The following is a 27,941-nucleotide window of genomic DNA, read 5'->3' as shown; positions in this document are numbered from 1 at the left end:
ACATCCTTTGGAGCTTCTGATGAGGTCATGCAGGAGGTGGTTTCATTGAGAGATTCTGAGTCATGCAACCCATAAAACTGGTTATTTAAGGAAACCTAACATTTCTCAAATATGACACCTCAGTAACATTCATTCAAAGAAAATAAGTCATCAGTCAAGCATAATGGCATTTATCTATCTTGTAAATTCCTGTTTCTTCTGTTGGTGAACCCACTTTTCCTCATCTGACTACAGTTAGCTATTTCTGCTTCTGTTAGGGACTTTCTACATTTCCTATTGTGACATTGTGAAATCCCCAGAGAAAGGTTGTGAACTTGTATTGAACTCAGTGGTCATTGGTGGAGAACACAGTAGAGATACAGGAACAAGAGGTCATCTTATTAACAAAAATTTACAGTTGCACTTCTCACTAATAAGGCAAGATGTCTTGTGGCTGCATTGATTGTTGTTAACTGTGGCATTGTCAAAAGTTGTCCAACACAATGTGTTTCTCGCAAACATTGTTGAACTATGATACATTTACCTTTGAGGATTAATCGGCATTAAATCACAAATATCATTTTCCTCAAACTACTCTTAAACTGAAAGCATGTTAGGTAGCTTATCCAGCCTTTTGGTTGCATCGCACTACACCACAATGAATAACGACTGACCCCTTTTGCAATGGATTAGTCAAAATATGAAGCTAGGACTAAGTTTATCACACATCGGGATTATTGAGGATGTTCTACTTGGTTGAAACGTTGCCTATTTTTACATTTCTCTAACAAGACAGTTGACATTGTAGTCTTGAACTAATAGGCAATAGGCTTCTGTGTACATTCTGAAATGTGTTTTGTTGACAGGACAAAAGAGGTCAGGGGTCACGTTCTCAGGAAATGATACTGAGAGAACAAGGGGTCAGCAGAAGCCAGTCTGCTCTCTCAGCAACTCATTAGTTTCAGTATGACAGTCGGGAAGCCAAATGGGACCATTGGTTCAGATCCTGTCCCTGATTATAAAGGTTCTAACCCACAATCTGTAGTCCACACTGTACACTTTTGTCATTTTTCACTAATGAGGATGCAACATCTTATTTTCATTTTCTGCTCTTTATTGCTAATGTTCATTTTGAAGACTGCCGGTAAGTAAACATGGATATAAACAATACTGGATTTAAAATACTTTAAAATTGGCTTTGCAAATGTTTTATGAGGAAGGAAATGCATTCAACCCGTTTGATGGACCTCAAGGATGCACAGACAACGCATTTTGGTGAACACTGAATGCAAACATAATGTTAGTTTGTTTTACAAGAAAACTCCACAGGGCACTTTTTAAGAATTCATACAGGCTATGTTAAGGTGTGACGGTTTTACATGCATGTTATACATATACAGAGATGACACTGGGAGGGCCTTTTCATGCATATTTTTTATAGAAAACGTCGCCATCTTCTTTTTCGTATGGATCTTGTGAAAAATTACTTTTTGATTTTACTCAGTTTTTCTGCTGAGACACGGCTTTAAAATACCACACATTTGATTCACAAATGCATAAAAGATTTCATTCTCAGACATTGGATGAATCTATTTTAGGCTACTTCACATTATAAAACATCACTGTGTTGAAATAGCAAATGACAGTTTTTAATTGCAACTGCTATCTTGTCACCTCACCAGCGAGTCCTCCTCGGGTTCATTTGAACAATACATTCAAGGGCTAAACAAACAAAGCCATGTACAGCTACTCAGTTCATTTGCATGCATGTATTCAGAATGTGTGATAGCTCTGTGAGTCTCTTCTCATAACCAGTGTGTTTGCTGCATGATACAGAAGAAGTGAGCTGTGAACATGTCTCTAATGAGTGCAAAACACAAGGGTTAATGAGGCTGGCTTCCTTCTGTAATTGGCTTCATCAGCGTCAATGGCAAGATTTCGTTCTTCACTGTCCTCTTATGCTGTTCATTGGCTCAGGGAACGGCACTGGGAACACAAGACCAACAAGAATTTAATTGTCAGAGTACTTATGTACACACTTGGATGGACAGCCAAATGCATGCAGATGTACTGTCCATGCCCAGTGTTTTGCTCTGTTTGTTTGTCCATTTACATAGTGTTAAATTGGGGATGTAGAATCCGCTTACAGACCACACATACACACAAACATGTACATACATACTTCACCACTTTATCACTAATCCTAATGTGCTGTTAGCAAATACTACTAGGTCCTTTTGAGTCTTTTATGTTGAAATGAAATCCATGTCCAACTGGCGATCCGTTAGAATGGCCTCATTGTGTTGCTGCTGACTGAAGGCTGGCTAGCTAGGGACAGAGGTGGCTGGCAGACTGCCCGGCTGGGTAACAAGCTCACTCGTGACCAATGTGACAATGAGTGACCAAATTGAGTCTGTATATGAGTGAGCCAGCATGATCTCATGCCACCCACCTCTGTTGACTGGACAAGGCACGAGAATGGCAAATGTAAACAAGACATTCCCATAATTCTTTTTTCATTACCACAGTAGGGATGTTCATAATTAACCGTTAATCGACATTAAGCATTTTAACCGATTAACGCTATCGGTTAAAACGGTTTAAAGAAATATTTATAATTGACTCAAAAGCTGAGCAGCTCAGAGGAGCGGCTCGTCACTTTAAGGAGGAAAGCTGGTCCACCTTAACAGCCCACCTTAAGAGGCGGAGCCGGAGTTACAGGATACAGGAAGTCGGCTCCGGTCTCTCTGGCTCGCTTGAGCGGAGCGGAGGAGTTGTAGTTTCGTAGCATTTATTCATCGACAAATAAACTGTCCACACACTGCTACACCTACGTTCACAGCTAGAACTCCACCAACAACCTCACACTCACCGCCAACACACACACACACGGACACTCGTTAAAGTTAGGTTGCGCTGACAGACTCTGTGTGTGGCGGCAGCGGCAAGCAAGATGCCTCCGGCAATGCTAGAGCTGCTAACGTAGCACAAATACACACACTGTTTATCGGACAATCGCTATTCGTTACGGTGAACTGGGTTCTCAGTTGTCTGTTGTGCTCAGACACTGCAGCTGGCGCGAGGCACAAATCTCGAAGGTTAACGGTTAATAAACGGTTAACGAGGGTCGGTTATCGGTTAAGAATTTTTTTCAAAATGAGCATCCCTATATCATATAGAGGCAGCAGTTTGATCACGTTGTGTTGCCAGACATGTCCTCACAGTATAGAAAATTGAACCTGAATGTGACGTTCCAAACATTAGCTGTGTTGTTTATGTTGCAAAATGCTGAATGGGACGTATTTTAGCTCAGGAAAAGTACAGCTTAAGCATGAATTCCTTTCCATCATAAGCGCATTGTTCTCTGCATTACACTGGGCAGCTTGGAAGCTGACTAAATTCATAACTATATACATCTAAACTCAGAGATCTAGAAGTCTGAACACTTATCCATGATCACACAAATTCATAATTTTGGATAGACAGTGCCATACAAATGGTGCACTTACCTTGTGTATTTAACCCAAGGCATTTCTTTTTATTTCAAGTATAAACTTTGGTAAAGTTCCTTTACTTGGCTGAACTGATCTTTTCGAAACAACCCTAACAGTAGCTGTACCTTCCACCTAAATGGCCATTTTATCATGTTTCCAATGGTTTGGTTGTAAACTAGCTCTGCATAATGAAGCTGTTACACTAGTGACAGCCGTAAGCTTGTAGAATAAACTCAAAATGTAATTCCTTAAAAGAGTACTCCACCAGTTTAGCATTGACTCCTATAACATTGTTGGACTCACAATGAGCAGTTTAAAAAAGTAGCAAAATCAATGTAGCAGAACCAGAGATATTGTCTTTTGTATTCCACATATTTGTATTAATTGTCAAAACCTGGTGCCTACATTACCCACAGTGCAACTCAGCCACCAATGGTTCAGTCAGGGATTCTGTGTGCTATGCTAATAGTGGCTAATGAAGCCTCAAGCTGCTAACCTCAAGCAGAGATGAGCAGCGGGCTACAGAGGTCTGGTAAACTCACTTTTTAATCTCCACACACCAAGATTTTTTTTTCCATTTTCATACTTGTAGTTTTCAGACCCAACCGACTCCACAAATGGCTTTGTACAACTTTTCTCACATATGCAGTAGTACTCCCCAAGACCTGTAAACAAACTATGATGTGTTAATTGTTTTGATTAGCTTTTCTTTTTTAAAATGTTGTATGAATGGCTTTAAATGTTCCCCCGGATAATTTAATAATGAACCCTTTCTAAAGTTGGATCCCTTTCTTTGTCCCAACTCCTGAAATTGCTGTCAGCTGATCACCCAGTGCACTTCAGGCATCTTGTTGTGGCACCAAACAATCGTCATGCATCATGTTGCCATGTTACATCATCCCAACCTCAATTTATTATCTGGACTTTGGCTGATATCTGTTGTCTCTGGACATGTGCCCCTTGAAGGCTGTGTTGTAATGCAATTTTTGCCAGACAGTGTGACTAAGTTGTAAACACTTGTCAAGTCTGTGGAATTATCGTGGCAATTGTTGAATGTTTGTTGGCAAAGGTTTAAATATGATTCAAAGTCACAAGACAAGTCCGTTTTATGTGGTTTGAATGTTCACAATGTAATATGCAGAAGCTAGAGCTTCCAACTAACCACTTGCTGCAGCGTTCATAATTTCTAGTAGGTCTTGATTCTTGTTTTAGCCTAGCTATCTTTGTTTTTGATTGCCCCTTGTTGGACTCCTCGATATTGCTGAATATTTGAGCAGTCGATGCGGGAGGTATTTGCAAAAGTGTCAGCAGGCGGTGAGTGGGATTGGGGGTGTGTGAGTGTGTGTGTTTGTGGTGGTTTAAGATTCCCGATTGCTGCTGAACTGAAGTCTGACGCAAGTCACACAACCAAACTGGTTTAGAGATACAACACTGCATTTGTCAGCACTTACACAGGCTCAGATGAAAAGGAGCATCACAAAGAAGGGCAACTGTAAATCAGAGGTAGAGGTAGAGCGGGTCACCCACCAATCAGAAGGTTGGCAGGTCGATCCTCGGCTCCTCTAGTCCAAATGGCGAAGTGTCCTTGAGCAAGACACTTAACCCTAAATTGCTCCCAAACTGCGCCTGGAGGCTGTGCCAATGAGTGTGTGTGAATGAGTATTTAGATTAGATCGTGTGTGTGTGTGTGTGTGTGTGTGTGCAGAAAGGCACTATATAAATGCAAGTCCATAAGGTGATCCTAGTCCCCCACAGCATAGGGGCCCAGACCAGACCAACGGGATTTGCTAGTACAGTGACAAGGACGTGCTCCCTCACTGGCTTCCCACCTTGGAATGCTACCACCTCTGTTTGTGTGTGCCCTTTTGAATTGTTTTTGTGCTGTCGTGATGGATTTAGAAATTGCGAGTCCTGCATCATGGGTAAATGTTATTTATAGTCAGCTCAGCAAATAGTGCAAACGAGCAGCATGTGGTGGTCTCCCACATTTTGAGTCCAGAATATAGGAAACAACCCAAGGGATGACAAAGTCATATAAAGAGATGGCTTCCTTAACCAACAGTAAAAACATGTTCAGCATTTGCTTGGATAGTTGATGTTGGTTAGCCTTTTCAACGAAAAGGACTTGTCAGAGGACTAATAAATAAAAGAATCTTTGTTTGGATGTCTACTTTCAACGGCATCTCACGGCCCAAAACTGTAACCACAGTCATTGCATGCTGGCTAGTTGCCTGGTTATAAGCGTCTTACATGGTTACTTGCTACATTCTTACTCATTTTTTTTTTTTTTAAATAGAAGTAATGAGATTTAATAACGCAAATTTGTTTTAACGCCACTAATTTCTTTAACTCATTAGCCCCTTAAAAATCCGACGGGCTGTTGGAGGTTGTAGCAGGCTCAGTTTTAAAGCTAGAGTGAAACTTCATCATATGAAACTAGAAAACCTAAAGAATCGCTTGATACCAACCAGGTCATACTAGGTTGTCAACTTAGGCTACATTTTGGTGGGTTAAAAAACTTGCATGGCCATTTTCAAAGGGGTCCCATGACCTCTGACTTCAAGATATGTGAATGAAATTAAGTCATAGTCAAGTCAGCACACTGACACACTAACAGCTGTTGTTGCCTGTTGGGCTGCAGTTTGACATGTTATGATTTGAGCATATTTTTTTTTATGCTAAATGCAGTACCTGTGAGGGTTTCTGGACAATATCTTTCATTGTTTTGCGTTGTTAATTGATTTCCAATAATAAATATATACATATATTTGCATAAAGCAGCATATTTGCCCACTCCCATGTTGTATTAAATACTTGACAAATCTCCTTTTTAAGGTACGTTTTCAACAGATTAAAAACATGTGTGATTAATTTGCGATTAATCGAGATTAAATATTTTAATCGATTTGTTTTTTGACGATCGACTAATCATCCCTGCCCTGATCTCTTTTTCTTCTGTACAGACTGCGACTCAGTGGGAGTACTGCAATGACCAGCCGGCATCCTAGCCATGCAGAGAGTGCTCACTCCAAAGAAAAACAGCCACCTGCCTTGTCTCCCAAGCTCCATGTCCAACGATCGCCATCAAAGGAGACCGTCACCATCCACTTCTCAGCTCTTGGGAAGGAGGAAGAGGAGGAGGAAGAAGAGCTGTACTGGACAACTGTCTCCACTACCTCAGCTGATCAGGATGACTCAAACATTGTGACAGCCGTAGAAGCAAGTGAGGAGATGTTTGAAGGTGTGCCATTGGACTCTGCACCCGAGGTTGCTGTCATGCCTGAATCATCCAGACTTTCTCCAATTTCGAGACATCCCACTAATCGTTCTCCCGCACAAACTCCGCCATCGCTTAATGCTGAGCAAAAAGGCTCAACTTCCACTTCCTCTCCTACTAAATCTTTGAGCTTTCCCTCCATTGACAAACCCTTCCTCAGCTTGGTGAAGTCTCTCTCCTCTGACATGGAGTCTCGGGACGGGATCCCTTCTCTTTCTGGTCCTTCATTAAAGCATAGGCACCTGATGAAGAATCTAGTCAAATCTTTATCTTCAGATACATCCCAGGACTCGTCATCATCGTCCTCCTCCTCCTCCTCCACACCCTACCGTCTTCCAGAATCCCGCCTCAACCTACAACTCTTCAAGCAATTCACACAGTCCCGGATGTCGTCTGCTACCGCGTCGTCAGTTGGTGATTCTAAAACTGCCCCTTGCTCTCCATTAACCTCACCAGATGCCCGCAGCTTCTTCAAAGTCTCAGAGGTCGAGGCAAGAATTGAAGACACTAAGCGGCGTTTCACTGAGGCCATCTCCGAACCGCTCCAACTGCTGAGTAAGATGATGGACGAAAAGAGTGCCAGCTTAGGTAGCAGCCATATTTACCGGCCCAAGATCCTCTCTGCCAGTCCCTCAGAACTCTCCATTACTTCTATCAATGGTCACCTGGAGAGCAACAACAATTACTGCATCAAGGAGGAAGAAGGAGGCGAGTTAGTGGGTGAGAGCCCCAACAGGAGGCCTTCTGGTTCATCTGAATCACCTGCCACCCCCACTGTTGACACTAAGATCCCCAACAAATCATTACTCTCCATGTCATTGGACAAATGCTCTATGTCCGCTCTTGCTAAACAAGAGTATGAGGACTATTGCATCCTGTACAGTGAGGACTTTGAGACTGACACAGAAGGTGATGGTGGTGATAGAACTGGTGATACTGGAACTGGGAGTCAAACTAAAGTGCCACTAAGTGGTAGTACTGAACCGTGCAGTGAAGATGAATCCGAAAGTATTGAGCCGGTACCTAGTGTTCCACATTATACTCTCATCATCCTAACTGTACTAGTCTATGGGTGTTTTGTATTACCTCTGCCGACTTACGTCGGAGGAATGCTGTTTGGGATTGGCCTGGGATTCCTTTTAGCCATTGGTGTTGTGTGGCTGACGGGACCAAAACCTTCTGGCAGTACTTTTAGACATTCCAGACACCATGGGAAGCTGTGGAATCTGACCAAGTTGGACATTAAGGAACCAGAAATATATAAGGTCAGTAAATATTTCAAACCACCTTGAATTCATTTTGTCATACTGCGAAGGCCTTGAATGTCTTAAAGAATCTGGCTGATGGACTTGTTGTTGATATGTCAATTCAGTACTGAAAGAGAAATTATAATTTTTGACAGTGTTACAAAAGCGTCGAGAGCAAAAGAGGCGGAACGCATAACGCATGAGCCAATTGGCTATAATCTGACAATGATTAAGCTTTTTAAGAGCTAAGGAATAAACTGGGGTGCCTCGGTAGCTCACCCGGTAGAGCGGGTGCCCCATGTACCGAGGCGGAGTCCCTACCGCAGCGGCCCGGGTTCCAACCCGACTCACTTGCTGCATGTCGTCCTCTCTCTCTCTCCCTTTCACAACTATCACTGTCTCTATCAAATAAAGGCAAATAAAATAAAAAATAGAAAAATAAATAATCTGTCACCTGAGTTAACTGGCTACTTCCCCTTGACATCCATCAATACAGCCTTATACTGTGCAAGGTCATGGTGAGCTGGAGCTTACTAGCCTAGCATTCACTTTATATTAGGAAAAACCGTCAGAAAAATTATACTACATGAAGTTTTATAGTGGAAGAGTAGTTGACTTCAGCATGGCACTGTGTACAGCTGTAACTATGGAGTGCTGTGAATAGAGGCTAACTTGCAATGTAAGATGTATATTTCTGTGATAGTTTTTGCATTTTGCAGCAAATAAACAAAATGTGGATCCTGGGCTGAATTTAGACAGAGGAACTGCACAGAGTCTACTACAGAAAGCAGATGACAACAAACTGTCTACACTTGAAAAGACGGTGGTTACAAGAGTCTTATCAGTGTGAAGTTCATAGAGACATGGTTACATGGGTGACAACACACTGTGAGCAGATATTTACAGCGTCTTCATTTTCCAGGCACCATTCTGAATCATTATCTTTATGTTTGCAGTTGTTGAAAAGCATACAGTACACAGCACATACAAGTTCCATTTTTTTAAAGACAGACTCATCTATATGGGTAAATGTACTTATTTGAATTTCAGATTAAAACTGTTTTCTAGTATTATTGTTTTGAAAAGTGATCTACATTATGTGAAATGATTGTCTTCCCTCCAGGGCTGGATGAATGAGATATCGAACTATGACCCAGAGACATACCATGCCACACTGACACACTCTGTGTATGTCCGGGTGGAGGGCTCCATCATTCGTTTGTCCAAACCGAACCATAATGTCGCCCGCCGTGCCACACACAATGAACCAAAACCCGATGTTACCTACATCAGCCAGAAGATCTACGACCTCACCAACAGCAGAGTAAGTTGTCAGTATAATTAAAGAAATTAAAGATGCTCTTGATAACATTCAACCACTAGATGTCGCACTCGCACTCTCCCTCTCCCATTCTGTTGCATTGCCTTCACAACAAGTGGTTGTCAGTTTGTTGCGCAACCGGCATATTTGATTGTCAAGTAAAGATGTGATACCAACGTTGTTATACTATTGGCTCATAAGTTTTGTTAGAAGTGGGGGCCGAACGTCAGATATCTTCCACAGATATAAACAAACATTTTTAAAATGATCAATTCAGTCATAATAGTTTTTGTTAGGAAATGCCATACTTTTATTTGGCACCTTCTAAATGCTCTGGATGTATTCTTTTTTGGATGATTTGTCTACATAAAAATGTTATCAATATAACCTTTAAGTTATTTAAAAATGGTTTCCCTAATCTTCCTATAACTGAGTTACAGGTCAGCTGAAGTTACCTGTTATAATGTACAGATATTTAAGTTTATATACAGTAAGTGTAGTCCGAGGCTAGTTCATTTGAATATGCTATTCACTGAACAATGTTGCATTTTAACATAATGACAAATACTACAGCATGAAAATTGTCCTCTATGGCTTCAAATTATCTTTAAAAAGCAATGAAATTTGGTAGAGATGTGTTTAAACACAATTTTGTCTTCCCCCAGGTATATCTAGCGCCTCAGAGCCTGGCCAGGAAACGTTTATGGAACAAAAAATACCCCATATGCATTGAACTCGGCAAACAGGATGACTTCACGTCAAAGACCGAGGGCGACAGGTTGGAGGCCAGTGAGAGCTCCACCACAAGGGACAGAGTAGAGAGGACAGGAGGAGCACAGGAGCGAGGGTGGTCGACTTCGTCCACTAGAGACCTGACCCTCTACCTGTTTGGAAGGACTGGGAGGGAGAAGGAGGAGTGGTTCCAGCGGTTTCTATCCGCTTCCCAGCTCAAGGTGGACTTGAAGAAAGCTCCAAGTGTTTCAAGGAGTAAGAGTGGTAAGCAACGCTGATGTTTGTGTCCACAAGACATTTGTCTCCTTCCGCAATTGTAGAAGACAATTTTAGAAATTGAGATTTTTCTTCATTTGTCCTTTATTTTGTCTGTTTTTTATACAATTATATTTATACTAGGACTGTCAATTGATTAAACTATTTAATCGCATGATTGTCCATAGTTCGCGAATTAATCGCACATTTTTTTAATCTGTTCAAAATGTACCTTAAAGGGAGATTTGTCAAGTATTTAATCCTTATCAACATGGGAGTGGGAAAATATGCTGCTTTATTTAAATGTATGTATATATTTATAATTGGAAATCAATTAACAACACAAAACAATGACAGATATTGTCCCGAAACCCTCACAGGTACTGCATTTAGCATCAAACAATATGCTCAATTCATAACATGGCAAACTGCAGCCCAACAGGCAACAACAGCTGTCAGTGTGCTGACTTGACTATGACTTGCCCCAAACTGCATGTGATTATCATAAAGTGGGCATGTCTGTAAAGGGGAGACTCGTGGGTACCCATAGAACCCGTTTACATTCACATATCTGGAGGTCAGAGGTCAAGGGACCCCTTTGAAAATGGTCTTGCCAGTTTTTCCTTGCCCAAAATTTTACTTGAGTTTGGAGCGTTATTTAGCCTCCTTCAAGACCGGCTAGTATGACATGGTTGGTGCCGATGGAATCCTTAGTTTTTCTAGTTCCATAATATATCTTCACTCTTTCTCTGGAACTGAACCTGCTACGACCTCTGGAATTGCAAGTTGTTTTAATGCATTAAAGAAATTAGTGGCTTTAAAATGAATTTGCATTATCACGTCAAGTAGGCAGCCCTAATTTATACACTATACAGATAGAGAAATGGCATTTCTGATCTCACGGTTTAGTAGTTTACAAAGAGCAAAATCTTAGTGCATTGTCTAATTCCGCTCCTTTTTTTTCTGATGTTTGTCGTGGCCCACAGCTCTGAGCTCTCACAGTCGCAGCAGCAGCCGCAGCAGTCTGGATGAGGCACTGTCATCCCAGCCCAGGTCAAAGGACTCCTCAGTCTCCTCAACACCAGCAGGCAGTGCCAAAACCAAACCGCTATTAGATTACAATGTATACATGGCCTCCTTACTGCCAAAACAGGCGGTAGTCAGCCCTGCAGCTGCCAGCCCTTCTCTTCAGAGTCCCCAGAGCAGCCCCGGGACTGATAAGAAGGTAGCACATATACTCATCTTCCATCTATGCTATTAACACCTTTTCCTTACTAATTTCCTCTCTTAGGTCACAAACCTGTCATGCCATTTGCAATTCAACCTTACTATGGTACAAGCTCTGTAATTACAAACAACAAGTAGCTGATAGTGTGGCTTATCCTCATACATATTTAGAGGGGTAGAATAAGTTAAATTGTAGGAGGTTAAATGTTTGAGATATGAGATTCATATTCTTTTCTCCTTGTTAACTTGCCTACTGTGTCTTAAGCTGCAGAGCACCACTTCAGCTCAGGTGCAGCCCAGGACGGAGGAGGAGGAGGAGGAGAAGGAGGAGGCGGAGGAGGATACTGTTGCCTGGGTGAATGCGACTCTTGGCCGGGTCGTCTGGGACTTCCTGAGCGAGCCCTACTGGGCCGAACTGGTCTCCAAGAAGATTCAGATGAAGCTCAGCAAGATACGGGTGAGTGGAGCAAGGCCCCTAACAGAGCATGCACACACAGATAAGCTCTCCAAATGTCAGTTTGCTACTCTTTAAAGCAGCTCCACACTGGTTTAGAAGCAGAGAGAGAGAGAGAGAGACAGAAACACGTCACCCTTCACTTCTATTCTCTTTACCCCCCCCCAGGCAAACCTATTTTGCTTTGTTGTATAATGTTCTTGGTCTGTGTGACTGTCCACAATGTCCTGTGGCAATAGCTGCATGTCATATTGTTGTCTCAGTACAGTGGTGAAAAGAGACTGAGCACAGTTCAGTCCACAAGGGACACATAGAGACAGTTCATTATAAGGTGTGGTGGAGGGCAGAGTGTGTCATCCATGCCTAAGGCTGCATTTACACCAAATCAGGCGTTGCATCGATTAGTGCAGGGTTGCCCTGTGATGTTGGAGTGTCACTTGGTGGCCCACAACACCAAGCGACTGTGCGAAGATTAACATCTTTTGTTCCCTCATGGCTGGGTTGTGCAGCTCTGGATCGCCGGGGAACGTTATTGGCCATCGCAGCGTGACCTCAGGTTGCGTTTCCCTAGAAGTTCAACCCCCTGCATCCCCAACATAGACTGTATAAAATATGGATGTAGTCTCCTACGTCACCCATAGGTTTCTGAAGAGTAAAAATGAAGTTCAAACTGGGTGGCTCTCAGCGGCTCCGGCCGTCGCCATCTTGGCAGTGACAATTCCAGCTAATCCAGAAATGGGCAAAGAGGTGGAGCGCGGATGGAGCTCGGGCAGGCCGAATGAAGTCCGGTTGTTGAAACGTGCTCACATAGCTCGAAGCTAGCGTCGCCTCACGTTGTCCTTTTCTTGGTCAAAAAGTTGCACATGAACACACGGCAAATACGACAGCCGACGGCCAACTACCACGTACGTTCTGCGTCCGCGTGAGATGAAATAACTCCAGCAGGCGGCGGTAATCTGGATTCATCATTCAAAAAGGGAAACAGGAATACTGAGGATGGCGGATATACAAGCCGTTGTTATGATACGTACATGAAACAAAGCGGCGTCTGACGACCATTTTCACACCACTCTCACTCACCACTTGGCTTCATTCCAGATTGATGTCCTTTTGAAAATATCCGTGTGTTGGAATGATCAGATGAGACGAAGATGAACCTGAGACCTGAGCCAACAGAGATACACCAAAAAAGCTAAGCAGACAGATGCTCTCCGACGGCCCCAAACTCTCCGACGGCCCCATACTCTCCGACGGCCCCATACTCTCCGACGGCCCCATACTCTCCGACGGCCCCAAACTCTCCGACGGCCGACCGTCGGGTTGGTGTGTTAGGGCCTTAAGGCTAGAAGCTAGGCTATATCATGGAAGAGAATGGGCTACAAGCACAAGCTTCATGCTACTCTGTGTAGCTGGCTAATGTTAACCCTGCACCGCAGCACCGACAGTAGCCTACATGCAGATGAATGAAACCCGGTCTCACTCCATGCCGCAGCGCACAGCCAACACACTGGCAAAAGTCCGCAGACTTTGACGGTATGTTCTGAGCAGGTGAGCGGGAGAGAGCTCTGTGCGCTGTGTTGTGTTGCCGGTCGGTACCGGTGATAACAAACACATAAAATAATGCAAACGTTAGAATTTCACTCACCGAAAAAACTGGAGCACAGACACCAAATCAATCGATTTAGCTTTGTTCGTCACACAAAATCGTACAAGGTAACGTTACAACTCCAGTGAAATTCAATCCCGTCAGCTCCTTCAATTTGTGCATTAACGTTATTCACCATAAAGCACACGTCTCCTCCTTTGTTCTTTGAGTCCTCTGTTCTCTCAGATCGGTATATAGAAAAAGATTTACGGTTGAATGGCGCTATCCGGTATTTCCAGGATTTAGCGACATTACAGTTCCCGATATCCCGTTGGAAATGGAGGTTGTCCAGCAGCAGCCCACCTTCCAACGCCCGCACATTGGCCAGCCTGTCATGAAAGTGGAAATAAGCTATCGAGACCAAAACCATATTTTGTACCAGGCTGTAAACCTAAAATAAATTTGAGCATTTTAACATGGGTGGGTGGGGGGCTCTTTGGGGATTTACTCGCTTTTGGAGACAGCCTCGGGTGGCCACTCGATGAACCCCAGTTTTGGCGCTTCGGCCTTGGCTTCACTGCTCTGCACCGGAGGTTGCCGCTTAGTCCCCACCACCGCAGGTTAAACGCACTACCCACATTCAAATGAATGGGAGGACTGGCATTTTTGCTGCAATGCCCCGTTTGGTGTGAATGCAGCTAATTGTGTGTGCATGAGTGTATTTATTTCATGATTTATGTATTAAATTTTTTTTCAAGCTGGTATCCTACAGTATATATACTTTTTGAAAGATATATGGTTATGAATTACATTTTTGTCCTTCAATTTGGTTGGATCATAATCTGCAAATGAATTATTCCTGTACAGTGTGCTCAGCGCAGTTGCATGCTTTTGTCTTTTTCAGTTGCCTTACTTCATGAATGAGCTAACCCTGAGAGAACTGGACATGGGCTCGGCCACTCCCAGAATCCTTTGGGCTTCCAAACCCTCCATTGACTACAGAGGCAAGAGAGAAATCGATGTCAAACACACGCAAACACTCACACTCATTTGTTTCTTGTAAATCTTGTAAAGAGATACTGGCCAGTAATGTATTTTGGGAAGACACCATTCATTGTGCAGACTATTTAACTTTTTTATTTAGTCTTAGTCCTGTGTTAAATGTCCCTGTTAATTTATCATATTTAGCATATAATTAGAGCTTTGTCACATCTTCCCAAAAATCTAAATAATTTCATTTTCAAAATCTTGCAGTACAAGAAGTAGTGCAAAATGTCAAATGGGGTGAATACTTTTTGCAATCTACTGCATGTATACACACATGGACAGAAGTGACATTCTGTCTCATGACTGGCCACTGCTCCCATTCTTTGTCTCGTCCTCCTGCTGTGACTAATGAGATCACAGTGCTGTGTCTGGATGACACGCTCTCCATCCTAAATCTCCACTGAAAACAACACTGTCCAGACTGAGATGCTGACAATATTAACCATCACACATCGCTAACAACTAATTAGAATGCTGATAAAATAACGCAGCAGTAAATGTCACACCATCATCTTGTTCTGATTCGTTGCTCCTGGTAAGACTTTTCATGTGAATCAGCATCGACATTAATGCAGCTTTCCATACATTTTTGAAATACTAGAAATGGAAATCCATTAAGTATACACAAAAGAAATGTTTGTATACAGCAATGGTAAAGCCAAGAACATGTGCTTTATCAACCCCAATAACTGCTTCATTCAGTCAGCACAGGCAGAATGAGATTTACTGTGTGCATCACACTGCAGCATAACATGAACTTCCACCCACTCAGCTTGTCAGGCAGTGGTACCCTGCTCATTACTTTTAGGCTCTCAGCTGGTTAAAGTGGCAATAGACACGTTTTTTGCTTTAACTTATCATTATGAAGTAAATGTTGATTGCACAATGTAATAGCTGTAGAATAACGACACCATCGGTGTTTAGATTGGTTCCCTATAAACCTTTCCCTTGCAATTCTGTCTGCTACCCGGTACGATCTCCCTGGAAAAAGAAGGCTCCATTTATGACACAAAGGAACTGCGTCATCCATTGTGCAATCAAAACAGGAAGAGCATAACGCTTTTGTTTTTCCCGGTAGCTATTGGTAGCTATCCCCAGTTACCAGAGTGTCAATGTAAGTTCTTTGCAGTTACTATCGCCAGTAGCGGAAATGGTGGACGGTGGAACAACCAATGAAAGTAACTGTGGAAAACAAAATGCAGTGTGTCCTGTGCAGTGTTGCCAAATGTTTTCCAATGAAAGTAGCTAGCACTAGCTCCAAAAGTTGCTCGAAGTCACCAGATGACATCATACGCCAATTTCATATTGCTGAAATCATCATGCATTAATTTTCATAAAGCTTAGTGGTTGTGTCAGTTGACTGTTTTTATTCTGCCTACTGCAGCTTTAAGGCTTTTGCTTACAGAATAGAATTTGAGTGGTTAGTGAGGTCTTAGCTGAATACAATACAGTCGGGCCCTAAGCACGAGGCCAAATGGAGGCTTAGCTGTGTGAGGTCTTACTGTAGCTTTGTGAGGGACCATACGTTATTTGCCCGCTGCAGTTGCACAACTATATTGACTCAAGTAGCGCTGAAGTTTCCAGCTGACTGTGTTCTAGTTCTGATCAGAAGGAGTTTTGTATTTGATTTTAAAACTAGAGATGCACCTATCCAACTTTTTCAGTCCCGATATCGATAGTGATACTTGAGCTTTGGGTATTGTTCGCTATTGAGTATCGATCTGATACCAGTGTTTAATTGATCAGCTTAATGACTCACTGTATGGAAGCCACTGGGATCATTCTGTTATGTGTAAGGCAACATCAGGCTGGACTTATACATCACTTTCTTAACTTTGTAAAACAAATTGTGACAAATAAATACATAGATATACATTTACTGATCAGGCTCTGCAGTATATACTATATATAGTATATATATATTCTGAATATATATATATATTCTGAATATATATATATATATATATATATATATATATATATATATTATATATATATATAATATATATATATATATATATTCTGAATATATATTATATATTCTGAATATATATATATATATATATATATATATATATATATATATATATATATATATATATATATATATTCTGAATATATATTATATATTCTGAATATATATTATATTATATATTCTGAATATATATTCTGAATATATATATTATATATATATATATATATATATATATATATATATTATATATATATATATATATACTATATCGCTCTCTTTTGACAATCACTCCCATTTGTCCCTTATGTGAGGTGAAGCCCTCCCTTTCCAACGCCCACAGGTTTGAGCAGGTTTCAGGTCAGGTCGCGGTCCAAGAAAAGACATATATATATACATAGAATTGAATTTAATAGATTGGCCCCATTGTCACCGATACCCGATCCAGCTATTTGAGTCAGAATCGGCGCGATATCCTATCCGGTATCGGTGTGTCCCTATTTTAAACTTGCATCAGCATTGAGCTTTCCGTCCCCTTGTCCCACATCGCTTCTCTCATTGTCCCTTACATTCAGAGACTGATCTGTCTCTTCAGCTGTTTCATATGTACAGTCTCCAACTTTTTCTCTTCCTCTTGCATTCACTTTCATTTCATCTTCCTCTTTGTGTTCTTACTCACTCTTTAGTCTCAGTATCTCTCTTCCTCCTCCCTCCTGTGCTGAGTCATTGCCTCATTTTGATCACTGCAGCACTCCCATAAACATATAATGAGAGCAATAATTGACTGCATCTCCGACTGGGGCGGCAATGGCATTTATTGGAAGCGTTCCAGGCCAAACACACCTCAACAGTCACTCCAAACACAATCGGTGTATATACTGTATGCCACCATTTTGGTAGAAAAAGTTGTTGGCTTTAATGTCACTTTCATTCTGAAATTGCAATGTGTTGCCAAATGTTTTGATTTGTTATTGCAAGTGGATCTATCCAGATCACCTACTGTCAAACTAAAACAGCGGTGCTTAATTTTTAGACCCACTTCTTAGAAGTGAAGGAAGCAGGAAAGCGATACATGCTGCAAACAAAATACTAAAGATAACTGAAGGTATAGTGCTTTACTGAGCCCTGTGCCTGTTTCTATTTGCTGCAGCTTATACCTCTGCAGAGAAAGTGAGTGTTTTCATTCCTCTTTTCTGCTGTGCCTTTTACTTTGAGGCGATAGTTCGAAAACGTTGAGTGGAAATGGTCAGTTTAGTTTTCCCTTATGAAATCTCCACTGGTGTTACAGTGGCTGTATCCTCTAGGCGTCTCAAGTTCTGCCTTCACCGTGTCTGAGCCAGCTCCTTCCTGGAACAAGCATGCTGAGTGCAGTGGATCGATGAACCTCTCCTCCAGCTGTGTATGTGCTCATATCGCCACAAGAAATTGTCTCTGCATGCTTGTACGTTTGTGTCCAGTACACACTTGTGTTTGCACACACTCAGTTTCTGTAATGTCCATTTCTGGATGCATACAAGCAGTCACTCTGCATGTGTGAAGGCATTTCTTTATGGTATGTGCAACACAACTCTACACCCTGCAGCTTCACCCCAATTAAGGAAGCACTGCCCGTGTCCTGCAGGAGTCTCTCCTCTCCTCTCCTCTCCTCTCCTCTCCTCTCCTCTCCTCTCCTCTCCTCTCCTCTCCTCTCCTCTCCTCTCCTCTCCTCTCCTCTAGTGTCTCCTCTCTTCTCCTCTCTTCTCCTCTCCCCAAACTAACAAACCTCAGTGCCCTGCATAAACCCAGACCCAGCCAGACACAGTCTCATTATCCCCCCCCACATCAGCGCTGCCTAGTTTGACTGTTTGATCGGAGTTTGCGAGTGATTGACAGCTGCCTCCGTTGAATGAACAGCCAATAGGAACGCTCTCTCTCTGAAATGACCTGTGATTGGTCAAAGTCTCTCATCACAGGCTAGATTTTCTAAAGCCTGAAAACAGAGCCATGAACAGGTGCAGAAGTCTAGTTATCTCCCAGAACACTTGAATTACAATATGCTGAAAGTTTATTATGGGATTTTTGCCCAATGATGCCAAAAAACAAGAGCTTCTTTTTGTCTGCTTTCATTTCTCCTGTTTCTGTTTGACTCGCTCTCACTGTGATTGTTTTTCTCTCCGTCACACCAGATTCATCGCATTATCACGTCATTTAGCACAGCACCAGCTGGTGTTGGGGCCTCACCAGAGTAGTGAGGAGAGGGCACCCAGTCTCAGTGCTGTTTGTTCTCGTGTGTTTTGCCTCCCAGCTCTACATTTCTTCCTATCTGAACAACTTTTTTCCATTCATGTACCTGGGCCATGTATGCCTTTGTCAGGAAGGCTATGCATTTGTACGCACTTAATGGGCTTTTGCATTGCATACATGCACACGTGTCTTAGTTGCAGCAAAGTGTAATGTGTTTTGTTTTAGAATATCTTAATGTCTGTCATCCTCTGATTCACGCTTCACTTCAATCACCTCTCCTGCGTCATCAGTTGTCCTTTGCTGCCTCCCAGTGGTTCAAAGAGAAACCACACCCAAGATCATGATTAGATGTGGCTCTTTGTACACAGGAACATGTGATCCTGTGTTGTGCAGAGAGAGAAAGAAAACCAGAGTAAACATATCTTTCCCCATGCAAGCAAGGCTTTCGATTGAGGCTTTTGAGGAGTTTGTATAATCCAGATTACAGCAGGCTTGGTAGAGCAGAGGTTTACGCAGCCAGCCCCCCCCTCCCCACCTGCTGCTATCAAACGGGGTGGGGGGGTGCTCTCCAACTGTTTCTCCTCTGTTCAATGGACCTTGTGACTTTCAGGGTGTCTTTCTCGTGTAAGTGGAGGTATCAGAGGGTCTTTAGGAGGAGATGGCAGGTTAACAGTAGATGTCACATAGAAGTGGTGTACATCATCTGAAAGCACGGAACCTGAAGATTAATTTGAGATGCAGCTCAGCACTGTGTGACAAGTTGTTCAAAAATAAACATGAATTAATTTAATTAATTAATTAATTAAAATACATTTTGAAAGTTTATAAGGGCGTAGAACATTATGATAGATGTATATGATGGCCATTTCCATGCTCTATTATGTCTCATAAGTTGCAATTTTTGGGTTGATACCATTTGTTACAAAGATTTCGTGCTAAATTTAACCATTTTTTTCCACCAGAGAATAGATGAAAATGATCAATAATCCTCCTGTTGTGTAAACTGCTCAGAAACCCCCTTATTGTCAATCTAGCTAGGAAAGCCATCCATCCTCTGAATGCTCTAGGTCTCTAGTTTGATCCATCCATCTTCTGAATGCTCTAGGTCTCTAGTTTGATCCATCCATCTTCTGAATGCTCTAGGTCTCTAGTTTGATCCATCCATCCTCTGAATACTCTAGGTCTCTAGTTTGTGGCTGTAAAGTTTCATGAGGCTGTGATTATCCTAGAGGTCACCACAGGTCATTTTATACAATGAGGTCAGATTTAAAAAGAAATGATAAAAATGGTCTCAATACAACAAACTGGCTACTATGGGGACTAACATCATCACACATGAATACAGTTGGGCTCATTGGATCCACAAGAGTCTCAGCTTTACAGTGATACCCAATTTATGTAATTCCAAAAGTGTTTAGGGACCCCAGGATGCAGAAAGATTCAAACATAATTTTTCGATTAGGCGAAAAATAACACATTTATACTGCATTCAAGAAACTGCATGTGATTATCATAAAGTGTGCATGTCTGTAAAGGGGAGACTCGTGGGTATCCATAGAACCCATTTTCATCCACATATCTTGAGGTCAGAGGTCAGATGACATTGCTGGTACCAGTGGATTCCTTTGGTTTTCTAGTTTCATATGATACCTGTACCTTCACTCTAGCTCTAAAACGGAATCTGCTCCCGCTTCTGAAAGACAGTAAAGTCGGTCAGGATCGCGGGCAGGTTTGAAAGGGTTAACTTTCTCTCTCAGATCAACATTTCTAATGGCTGCCTGTCCCTTTTAGGTCTGTGGTTTGACCTGGAGATTTCCTACAGTGGTTCCTTTCTGATGACCTTGGAAACCAAGATGAACCTCATTCGCCTGGGCAAGGAGGGAGAAAGCGTCCGCTTTGGAGAATTTGGCAAAGATGGGTGAGACAGTCAAAGACATTTTAGAAAAGCCTTGAGATATTTTTTGGATTGGATTAGATACTGTACCTTTTTGTCCCTCTACTTGAGTACACATGTCTCTGTCAGGTGTCTGTCTGGCTCTCACGTCGTATTCTATATCTTTGCTGTCTTTTATATCTTCTCCTTTCTTTCCTCTGCCCTTCCCTCTCTACCTTCTGGATTCCACCTTTTACGCGGCTGTAAATCGGATGTGTTTCTGCTCTTGGTGAGTGCTGCTTGACTTTCAGCAATGATCTCTTCTCTTCCACTCTCACTCTTTGCATGTCTATAACCTTGGGGTCATCTCATTTCATGTTACCACCAAATGCTTCATCTCATTAAGCATTCATTTCTTATTGTGTTCAGTACCTTCGTCTGTGTTTCTGACTGTTTACAACAGAATATGTGAATATATATGTCAGTGGAACTACAGTCGAGATGCATCGATCAAATTTTTTCTCTCCCGCTACCAATGCATCCATAAAATACAGTGTGCATGTACAGTATATACCTGTCAGGGCTACACTGATTGACAGTAAATGAGAAGTGAGCTCATTTTTGCCAGTCCCCAGGAAACAAGTTCAGATTTAGTTTCACAACAAATTACATCTGAAAGTTGAAAACTTACTAAATTCTTTCTCAAAACATTGATGTTTCCAGAGGTTTATATATCGGTTGAGCATGTGAGCAGTCATGGGTATGCACACTCATGTCACCTTCAGATTGTTTCCGTACATCATTGGTTCGTTGTTTTGTTGGTACAGTACAATAGAATTCAGCTATGAAGCACAATGAAACATAGCAGAACCATACACACGTGTTAGTGCATGCATGCATGCAGGTGTGCTCGCCCTAATCCATTTTTTCGTTTGTGTGTCTAGATACAGGCCACGGACTTACTGCTTGGCTGATAGTGATGAAGAGTCGTCCAGCGCAGGCTCATCAGATGAGGAAGACTCCTCAGAGCTCTCAAATGACTCGGCTGGAGCAGAGGGGTACATACATTCTCTATGCTCACTTAATCCATTTCCAAAAATTTTAAATATTAAATATCAAAATTTTTTTATCATTGACTTTCATTGAAGTACAGATGCACTAAATGTATGTGACTTTAACCATAATCCTCCTTTTATTGAATACAGTTTGGTCGGAGGCCACAAACCCAGCAAGATCATGCGCTTCGTGGACAAGATCACCAAGTCCAAATACTTCCAGAAGGCCACAGAAACAGAGTTCATCAAAAAGAAGATGGAGGAAGTGTCTAACACACCGCTTCTGCTTACGGTGGAGGTGCAGGAATTCCGAGGAATGCTGGCTGTCAACATACCGCCTCCACCCACTGACAGGATATGGTACGTGAAGGAGGTGTTGTTTTTCTACGACTTAATCTGTGTCATTTCCATGTCTGTCAGAGTGACAGATAATCACATCTTCCTTAGAGATAGCTCTCCCACAGACGGAAAACACAGCCCACTGTTGATGTGTCTTTCATGTGACTCTTAATTAGTCAGTTTCCTCACTCGTGTCAACAGTTGCATACTTTTATTTCTAAATAGCAGATAATTCATGTGAAACATACACAGTGACAATATCTGTGCTCTGAACAACTGAAATACATTCTACCCCACAACTGTTTGTTTTATTGAAACAAGTCAGTGTAGCACTTTGTTTAATATATCACTGCCCTCTGCTGGTGGAGACCATACTCTGTTGCATCAGGAGGCCTTTTTTCACAGCAGACATTTTGACTTGTCATAGCAGGAAAAAGCACAGGTGAAACAAATTTGTTAACGACGCTGGGTTCCATCAAGTGTCCAAGGCCTATAGAAAGGAGGCTGGGTCATGCATCATATCTTTGGGGGTACAACACATGCGCAGTAAAATCTGGTCTGCACTCGCCGAAATTGAGCCAATCGCAACGCACGACCGCAGCTTCAGTTACACTGCGCATGTGTTATATACCCCAAGACCCATGACCACCCGTGACCCAGCCCCCTTTCCATAGGCCTTGCAAGTGTCCCAATAAGCCATGACAATGAACCAGAATGCGAAATACCACGACCATAGACTATATAAAAGAAGTGGACGTAGACATCGTGATGTCACCCATTGGTTTGTAGATAGTTTTGAAGCCTTGAGTGTCATTTTGGCGTAGTTATCTTGGTTTTCTGGAGCCAGAAGTGACAATAATTGGACAAGAGGGTGGAGCTGGCGAGCAGCGAGGCCTAGCTCTAACTAACTAGCTAGCTTGGTTAGCAAGGTGCGTCCGTAATTCACATTAACTGTGATATTAATTGGGATGCTAATTTTGGCTAAAAATGCTTAAAACAAAATGTATTTGTGCTGTATTGAAGAAGACTTGAAACTAGCCATTGAGACCATAAACTCATGTTTACAGTGTTTACTAATAAACCAAGTGAGAAGTCGGCTCATTTTCTCATAGACTTCTATACAATCAGACTTCTTTTAGGAACCAGAGGATTCGCCCCCTGCTGGCTATTAGACATAATGACAGTTTAAGGCACTTTAGCATTGGCTTCACTTTTCTGAGGTCGCCCCTAGACCAGGACCCTGGAAATGGCTCACCTAATGGAATGCAGTCATTTTAAATGTTATCAATTACACCTGTGCTTTTCCTGCTATGACGAGCCAAAATGTCTACTATTAAAATGTATTTGTTCATTTGTCAACTGTTAACAGTGTTTGCAAGTAAATCATTGTTTTGACCTTTTCTGTTGTAGGTATGGCTTTAGGAAGCCGCCTCACCTGATACTGAAGGCACGACCTAAACTGGGTGAAAGAGAAGTCACTCTGGCTCACGTTACAGACTGGATAGAGAAAAAACTGGACCAGGAATTCCAGGTATTGATAAACACTACATTTAATTTTTTTAGGCTCTTACACTTAAAAACAGACGACCAAAAAACTTGTTGAACACACCATGTTATCCACTGCATCAACTCAATTGAAATGAATTACTTCTGGTCTGAAATATTTGTGTTAGGTAGATGCTTTTATTACACGGTTGTGTTGAACACTTGATTCTGATTGGTCAATCACGGCTTTCTGCTCTCTTTAATTTCTTTATAGCAGACCGTTGCTATGTATAGCAGACCGTTGCTATGTATAGCAGACCGTTGCTATGTATAGCAGACCGTTGCTATGTATAGCAGACCGTTTGCTATGTATAGCAGACTGTTGCTATGTATAGCAGACCGTTTGCTATGTATAGCAGACCGTTTGCTATGTATAGCAGACCGTTTGCTATGTATAGCAGACCATTGCTATCTATAGCAGACCGTTGCTGGGCGCAGTTCTGATATCGGACTCTGGCGGACCGTTTTTGTGTCAAAATATTGATTTCTTCAGTAAGTAGCCGTGTAATAAGCGGGATAATGTACAGCTAGCGGGTCATTGTTGTGAAAGAATCCCCGTCAGCATCGCCCTGTCGGGATTCTTTCACAACAATGACCGGCTCACTGTACATTATCCCTTACGTATCATATTTTCAAATTATATTCGACTCCTAAATCACCAATATTACAAGCTAAAAATATCAATAAATCCAAACATCTAAGCCACCCAACATCTTTACAATATGACAATATTCTGTGATCCTAGAATGTTCTCCTAAAACATTTTAGATAAACAGTTGCACACTCCCTATTATGTGCTTACTATTTATGGTTCGAATTCCAAGACATTCCATGTGTCAAACGTGTTGAAAATAGTCCAAATTGATTGCCCACCCACTATCCATCCATCATTCTCTCTCTTCTTTTAGAAAGTCTTTGTAATGCCAAACATGGACGATATATGGCTGTCTGTCATGCATTCTGCCATGGACCCGCGTACAGCCGGCGGACCCTTCGTTGGCCTCGCAGTGGACCCAGAGCCTTCCCAGCCAGAGAAGGACAGCACCAGCCAGCCATGAAGATTGTTTACAGTATTTCCTAGAGCTTGTGAAGTCTCAATTTGGGAACTGGAGCCAAAGTCGACGGTCAGACGCTACTGTAATACAAATCCATTCCCGTAGTGAGTGGGCTTCTCACTCACCATAAGGAGGAACCTTATGAATTTGAAAGGAACAAGGTAGAGACGACCAAGGAAACACGAAAAAGATAAACTGTTGCTTGCTGCTCTTTTCAGTAGTATTTATTGTGCCAGATGAAAAAGGTGATTTGTCTTTTGAAGGATTTAAATAACTGAAAGAACCTATTGAATAGGGACTGATATGTGAAGAGAGTCACGTTTGGCTCAGAATTTGGGCTGGGGAGTATATGGGGATACATCCTAGACTGCATATATAGATGGACGACGCGTCTCCACTTCCTCCCACTGTACAAAAGTGAAGCCAAAATATCCTGGATACAGGAGCTGCCATCTTGACATTTGACGTCATTTGGAGCCAGAGTCTGAGCAGTAGTGATTGAGGGGCCGTGGTATTGAGGTCCCGCCCACACACCCTTTTGAGCCAATCACGAGCCGAGCATGGCTGCAGCCACCTAGCGTGAGCCATCTAGCTGCTACGTTAGCACCAATTGGCAACTAACAATAATATCTCTATAACTAGGTTTATGATCAAATTGAAACATGTTCTGTTACACTGACTCGTGGCGGTTATGGGAAGTCAAAGTTACATCTCCTCTATAATTCCCTCCGGCTCCGCGACTACTTCACTCAGAGCAGCTGTCAATCACAGCTGTCCATCATGAGGTCTTACCCCCTAATTAAAACCAAACTTATCAGAAAAAGGAAGACTTGAACAAACATCAGCATGATAACAACTACCTAAAATGACAGAAACCATATTTGTGAAAAATTCATTTGAGGTGTACTTTGGCTATTTAGTTTGACCCATGTCCCATCTACTGAAATGGAGGGGGGGCGGGCTTTATGACATATACTGCAGCCAGCCATCAGAGGGCGATCCGGATGTTTTGGCTTCACTTTTGGGGAGATGTCATGTCGTCCATCTTTATGTCCAGTCTATGGGATACATAAGTATATGATGTCCTATGAACACGTTGATATGGAAGCATTCACCAGATACCTTACAGCCTGCAGATGAACACTTTCTGCTAAGGCTAGAGTGAGATTGAGCATGGTAGACCCTTTATTAAAGAAATACAGTAAGTGGAGTTTTACAATCTGATAGTATGTTGACATTAGAGGTGTTTCATAGTGAATGATTAGTGTGTGATGGAGTTGTCATTTCCATTGTTGAGCATGAACACAGTGTAAGCAGGTTTAAAAAGAGTATATCAGAAAAAAGCTTCGATACTTTATGTTGGATTTATTTACCACATGAGACATTTAAACTTTAAGTGGCTTTATGTCAGCGGTTTTTGATCAGGTGTTAACAGTTCCCAGTATTAATTTGTGCTGTGACCACACCCTGAACACCTCCCTTCATTTGCCAAGTCCCCTTTTTTATGCCAATGATGCCCTTATCCATGTCTATATGGAAAACATGCTCACGAGGAAACGTACATTATCTAGGAAAAGTGTCATTCACTATGTAAATTCCATACTTATGACAAATACACAATAAGTGCAATGATAGAAACACTATAGTAGGATCTTGTATAGATATTATAGAAAAGTGTATGTCTGATGAGAAGTACGAGACCTCTAACATGTCTGTTGAATGTACGTGTGAATCGTTTTGGTTTCTATTGTTCTTGTTTAATGACAGTTTTTACCCGGTCACATTTTGACTGTGGTATGCAAATTATTGCACAAATACAAGTTTTCTTTTTGTTATCTTATGATAAACACTATCTCATCTTGCACATCTTCTGCCAGATGTGTCATTCAATCGTATAGAGGTGGTGTATTTATCTATACATCATTTCTTCTTGATTGTGTTAGTGTTGATGATATTGTTGGAAGTTAATTTAAATGACCAACTTCTATATGTGACAGTGCTTTAAAAAGACTCTACCCGGCATACTGTATGTACAACAATTTGATGAAGTAAAGGTACGTACTGTATAGTAGAGCATCTATTGCCAAGAATGTAGCTTTATCTACAGGTTCCCTTTCTGAAAGTACATTTTTAACCTTGTCATTTTTCTAATGAAACCAAAGTCCTTTGATTAGGCCTATAGTGCCAGACCTGTCTCTGCTCAAAGGTACACATCCTGTGTTGATATAGCATTGTGTTATGATATTTACAAATGCGCTACAATACCTGCATTAACTTTGTTTACAGGAATTCTTATATTGTTTTCAATATTTGCTCTCTTAGTATACTAAAGCATTGTAACATGAAATAGATATTTTTTTCCTGTATGATTGTCTTTCCCTTTATGCTTTGGTTACTTTTTGTTAAGTATTTGTTTTTGAATTACTACACAAGGTGGGTTATGGTTGTATTTTTTTGACTACATCTTTGGAATAAACAGAATGAAATAAGATTTTTGAGGATATATGAAGATCATGATTTGTATCTGTGAATTATTGAACTTTTTAAGATTGTCATTTTAAGGCCAAATTCAGTGATTCTGTGTATCTGCCTTATTTATAGAGCAAAAATAAATGTCAATGAAAGCCTTTTTAGTTGGTTTTTTTTGCTTTATATTTTGTATTCTGGGATGCAAATCTTGCTTACATCGTATATTCCAGATTGAAATAAAGCTTTTTCTCAGTGCGTTAAAATAAAAGATTGCGTGAGGCAGCAGAATGGCCTCTGTCAGTGTTACATGATCGTACTTATTGTATTATGATTACTAATAACATTGGTGGCTAAAGCTATAACAACGCATCAATTATAAATAACTCATCATAGGTTTTCTACATAAAAACTGGATTTAGAGTTCCTTGTATATCTCTGTTATCTCAATTAAAAGTGGCATAATGCAGTTTAGTACAGTACTTGAATGTACTTAGTGGTGGAAAGTCCAACTATTTATCCATAACTCTGCCTTCTAGCTCTCTCTGAAATGCTTTATCTGGGGTTTAGCAAACACGAGCAACCCTAAATGATTTGGCTCAATGGATTCAACCGTGAGGGTTAAAGATGTGACCATACCATTGCAATAAAGGTAACTTTAGTTGTGGCTTGATGAGCAGAAAGCGTGATGACTACTGTGTCAATAACTACTGGTAATGATTTTAGTATTGCCCTAAAAATGAACGTCCAATTCTTGTACTTTGACAAGCTGCCCTGCAGTGAGCACTCTGGGAG

At 41.5% G+C, this 27,941-nt stretch overlaps 1 protein-coding gene across 3 annotated transcripts in view; it reads left to right on the top strand.

The window, feature by feature from the left end:
* The window catches only part of LOC141765108 (testis-expressed protein 2-like), a 42,961-nt gene extending 15,654 nt beyond the window's left edge, over window positions 1-27,307 (top strand). Inside the window, exons 3-14 of one of the 3 annotated variants that reach the window (XR_012593380.1) lie at window positions 6,437-8,015; window positions 9,121-9,321; window positions 9,984-10,314; window positions 11,292-11,530; window positions 11,798-11,989; window positions 14,476-14,575; window positions 20,605-20,731; window positions 21,631-21,744; window positions 21,892-22,101; window positions 23,491-23,611; window positions 24,534-25,125; window positions 25,285-27,307. Coding sequence is in view for 2 of the 3 variants with exons in the window: in XM_074631030.1 (XP_074487131.1) it covers window positions 6,462-8,015; window positions 9,121-9,321; window positions 9,984-10,314; window positions 11,292-11,530; window positions 11,798-11,989; window positions 14,476-14,575; window positions 20,605-20,731; window positions 21,631-21,744; window positions 21,892-22,101; window positions 23,491-23,611; window positions 24,534-24,683 (3,339 nt within the window). In the remaining variant the exon portion in view is untranslated. Of the gene's footprint in view, window positions 1-6,436; window positions 8,016-9,120; window positions 9,322-9,983; window positions 10,315-11,291; window positions 11,531-11,797; window positions 11,990-14,475; window positions 14,576-20,604; window positions 20,732-21,630; window positions 21,745-21,891; window positions 22,102-23,490; window positions 23,612-24,533 lie in introns of all 3 variants that reach the window. The other 2 variants (XM_074631031.1, XM_074631030.1) reach the window with 2 other exon arrangements.
* The last annotated feature ends 634 nt before the right edge of the window (window positions 27,308-27,941 follow it).

This window comes from Sebastes fasciatus, chromosome 3 (genome assembly GCF_043250625.1).
Source record: "Sebastes fasciatus isolate fSebFas1 chromosome 3, fSebFas1.pri, whole genome shotgun sequence".
Lineage (NCBI taxonomy): Eukaryota > Metazoa > Chordata > Actinopteri > Perciformes > Sebastidae > Sebastes > Sebastes fasciatus.
Note: the sequence above shows the minus strand (reverse complement) of the source record. Positions and strands in the feature narration are given on the sequence as shown.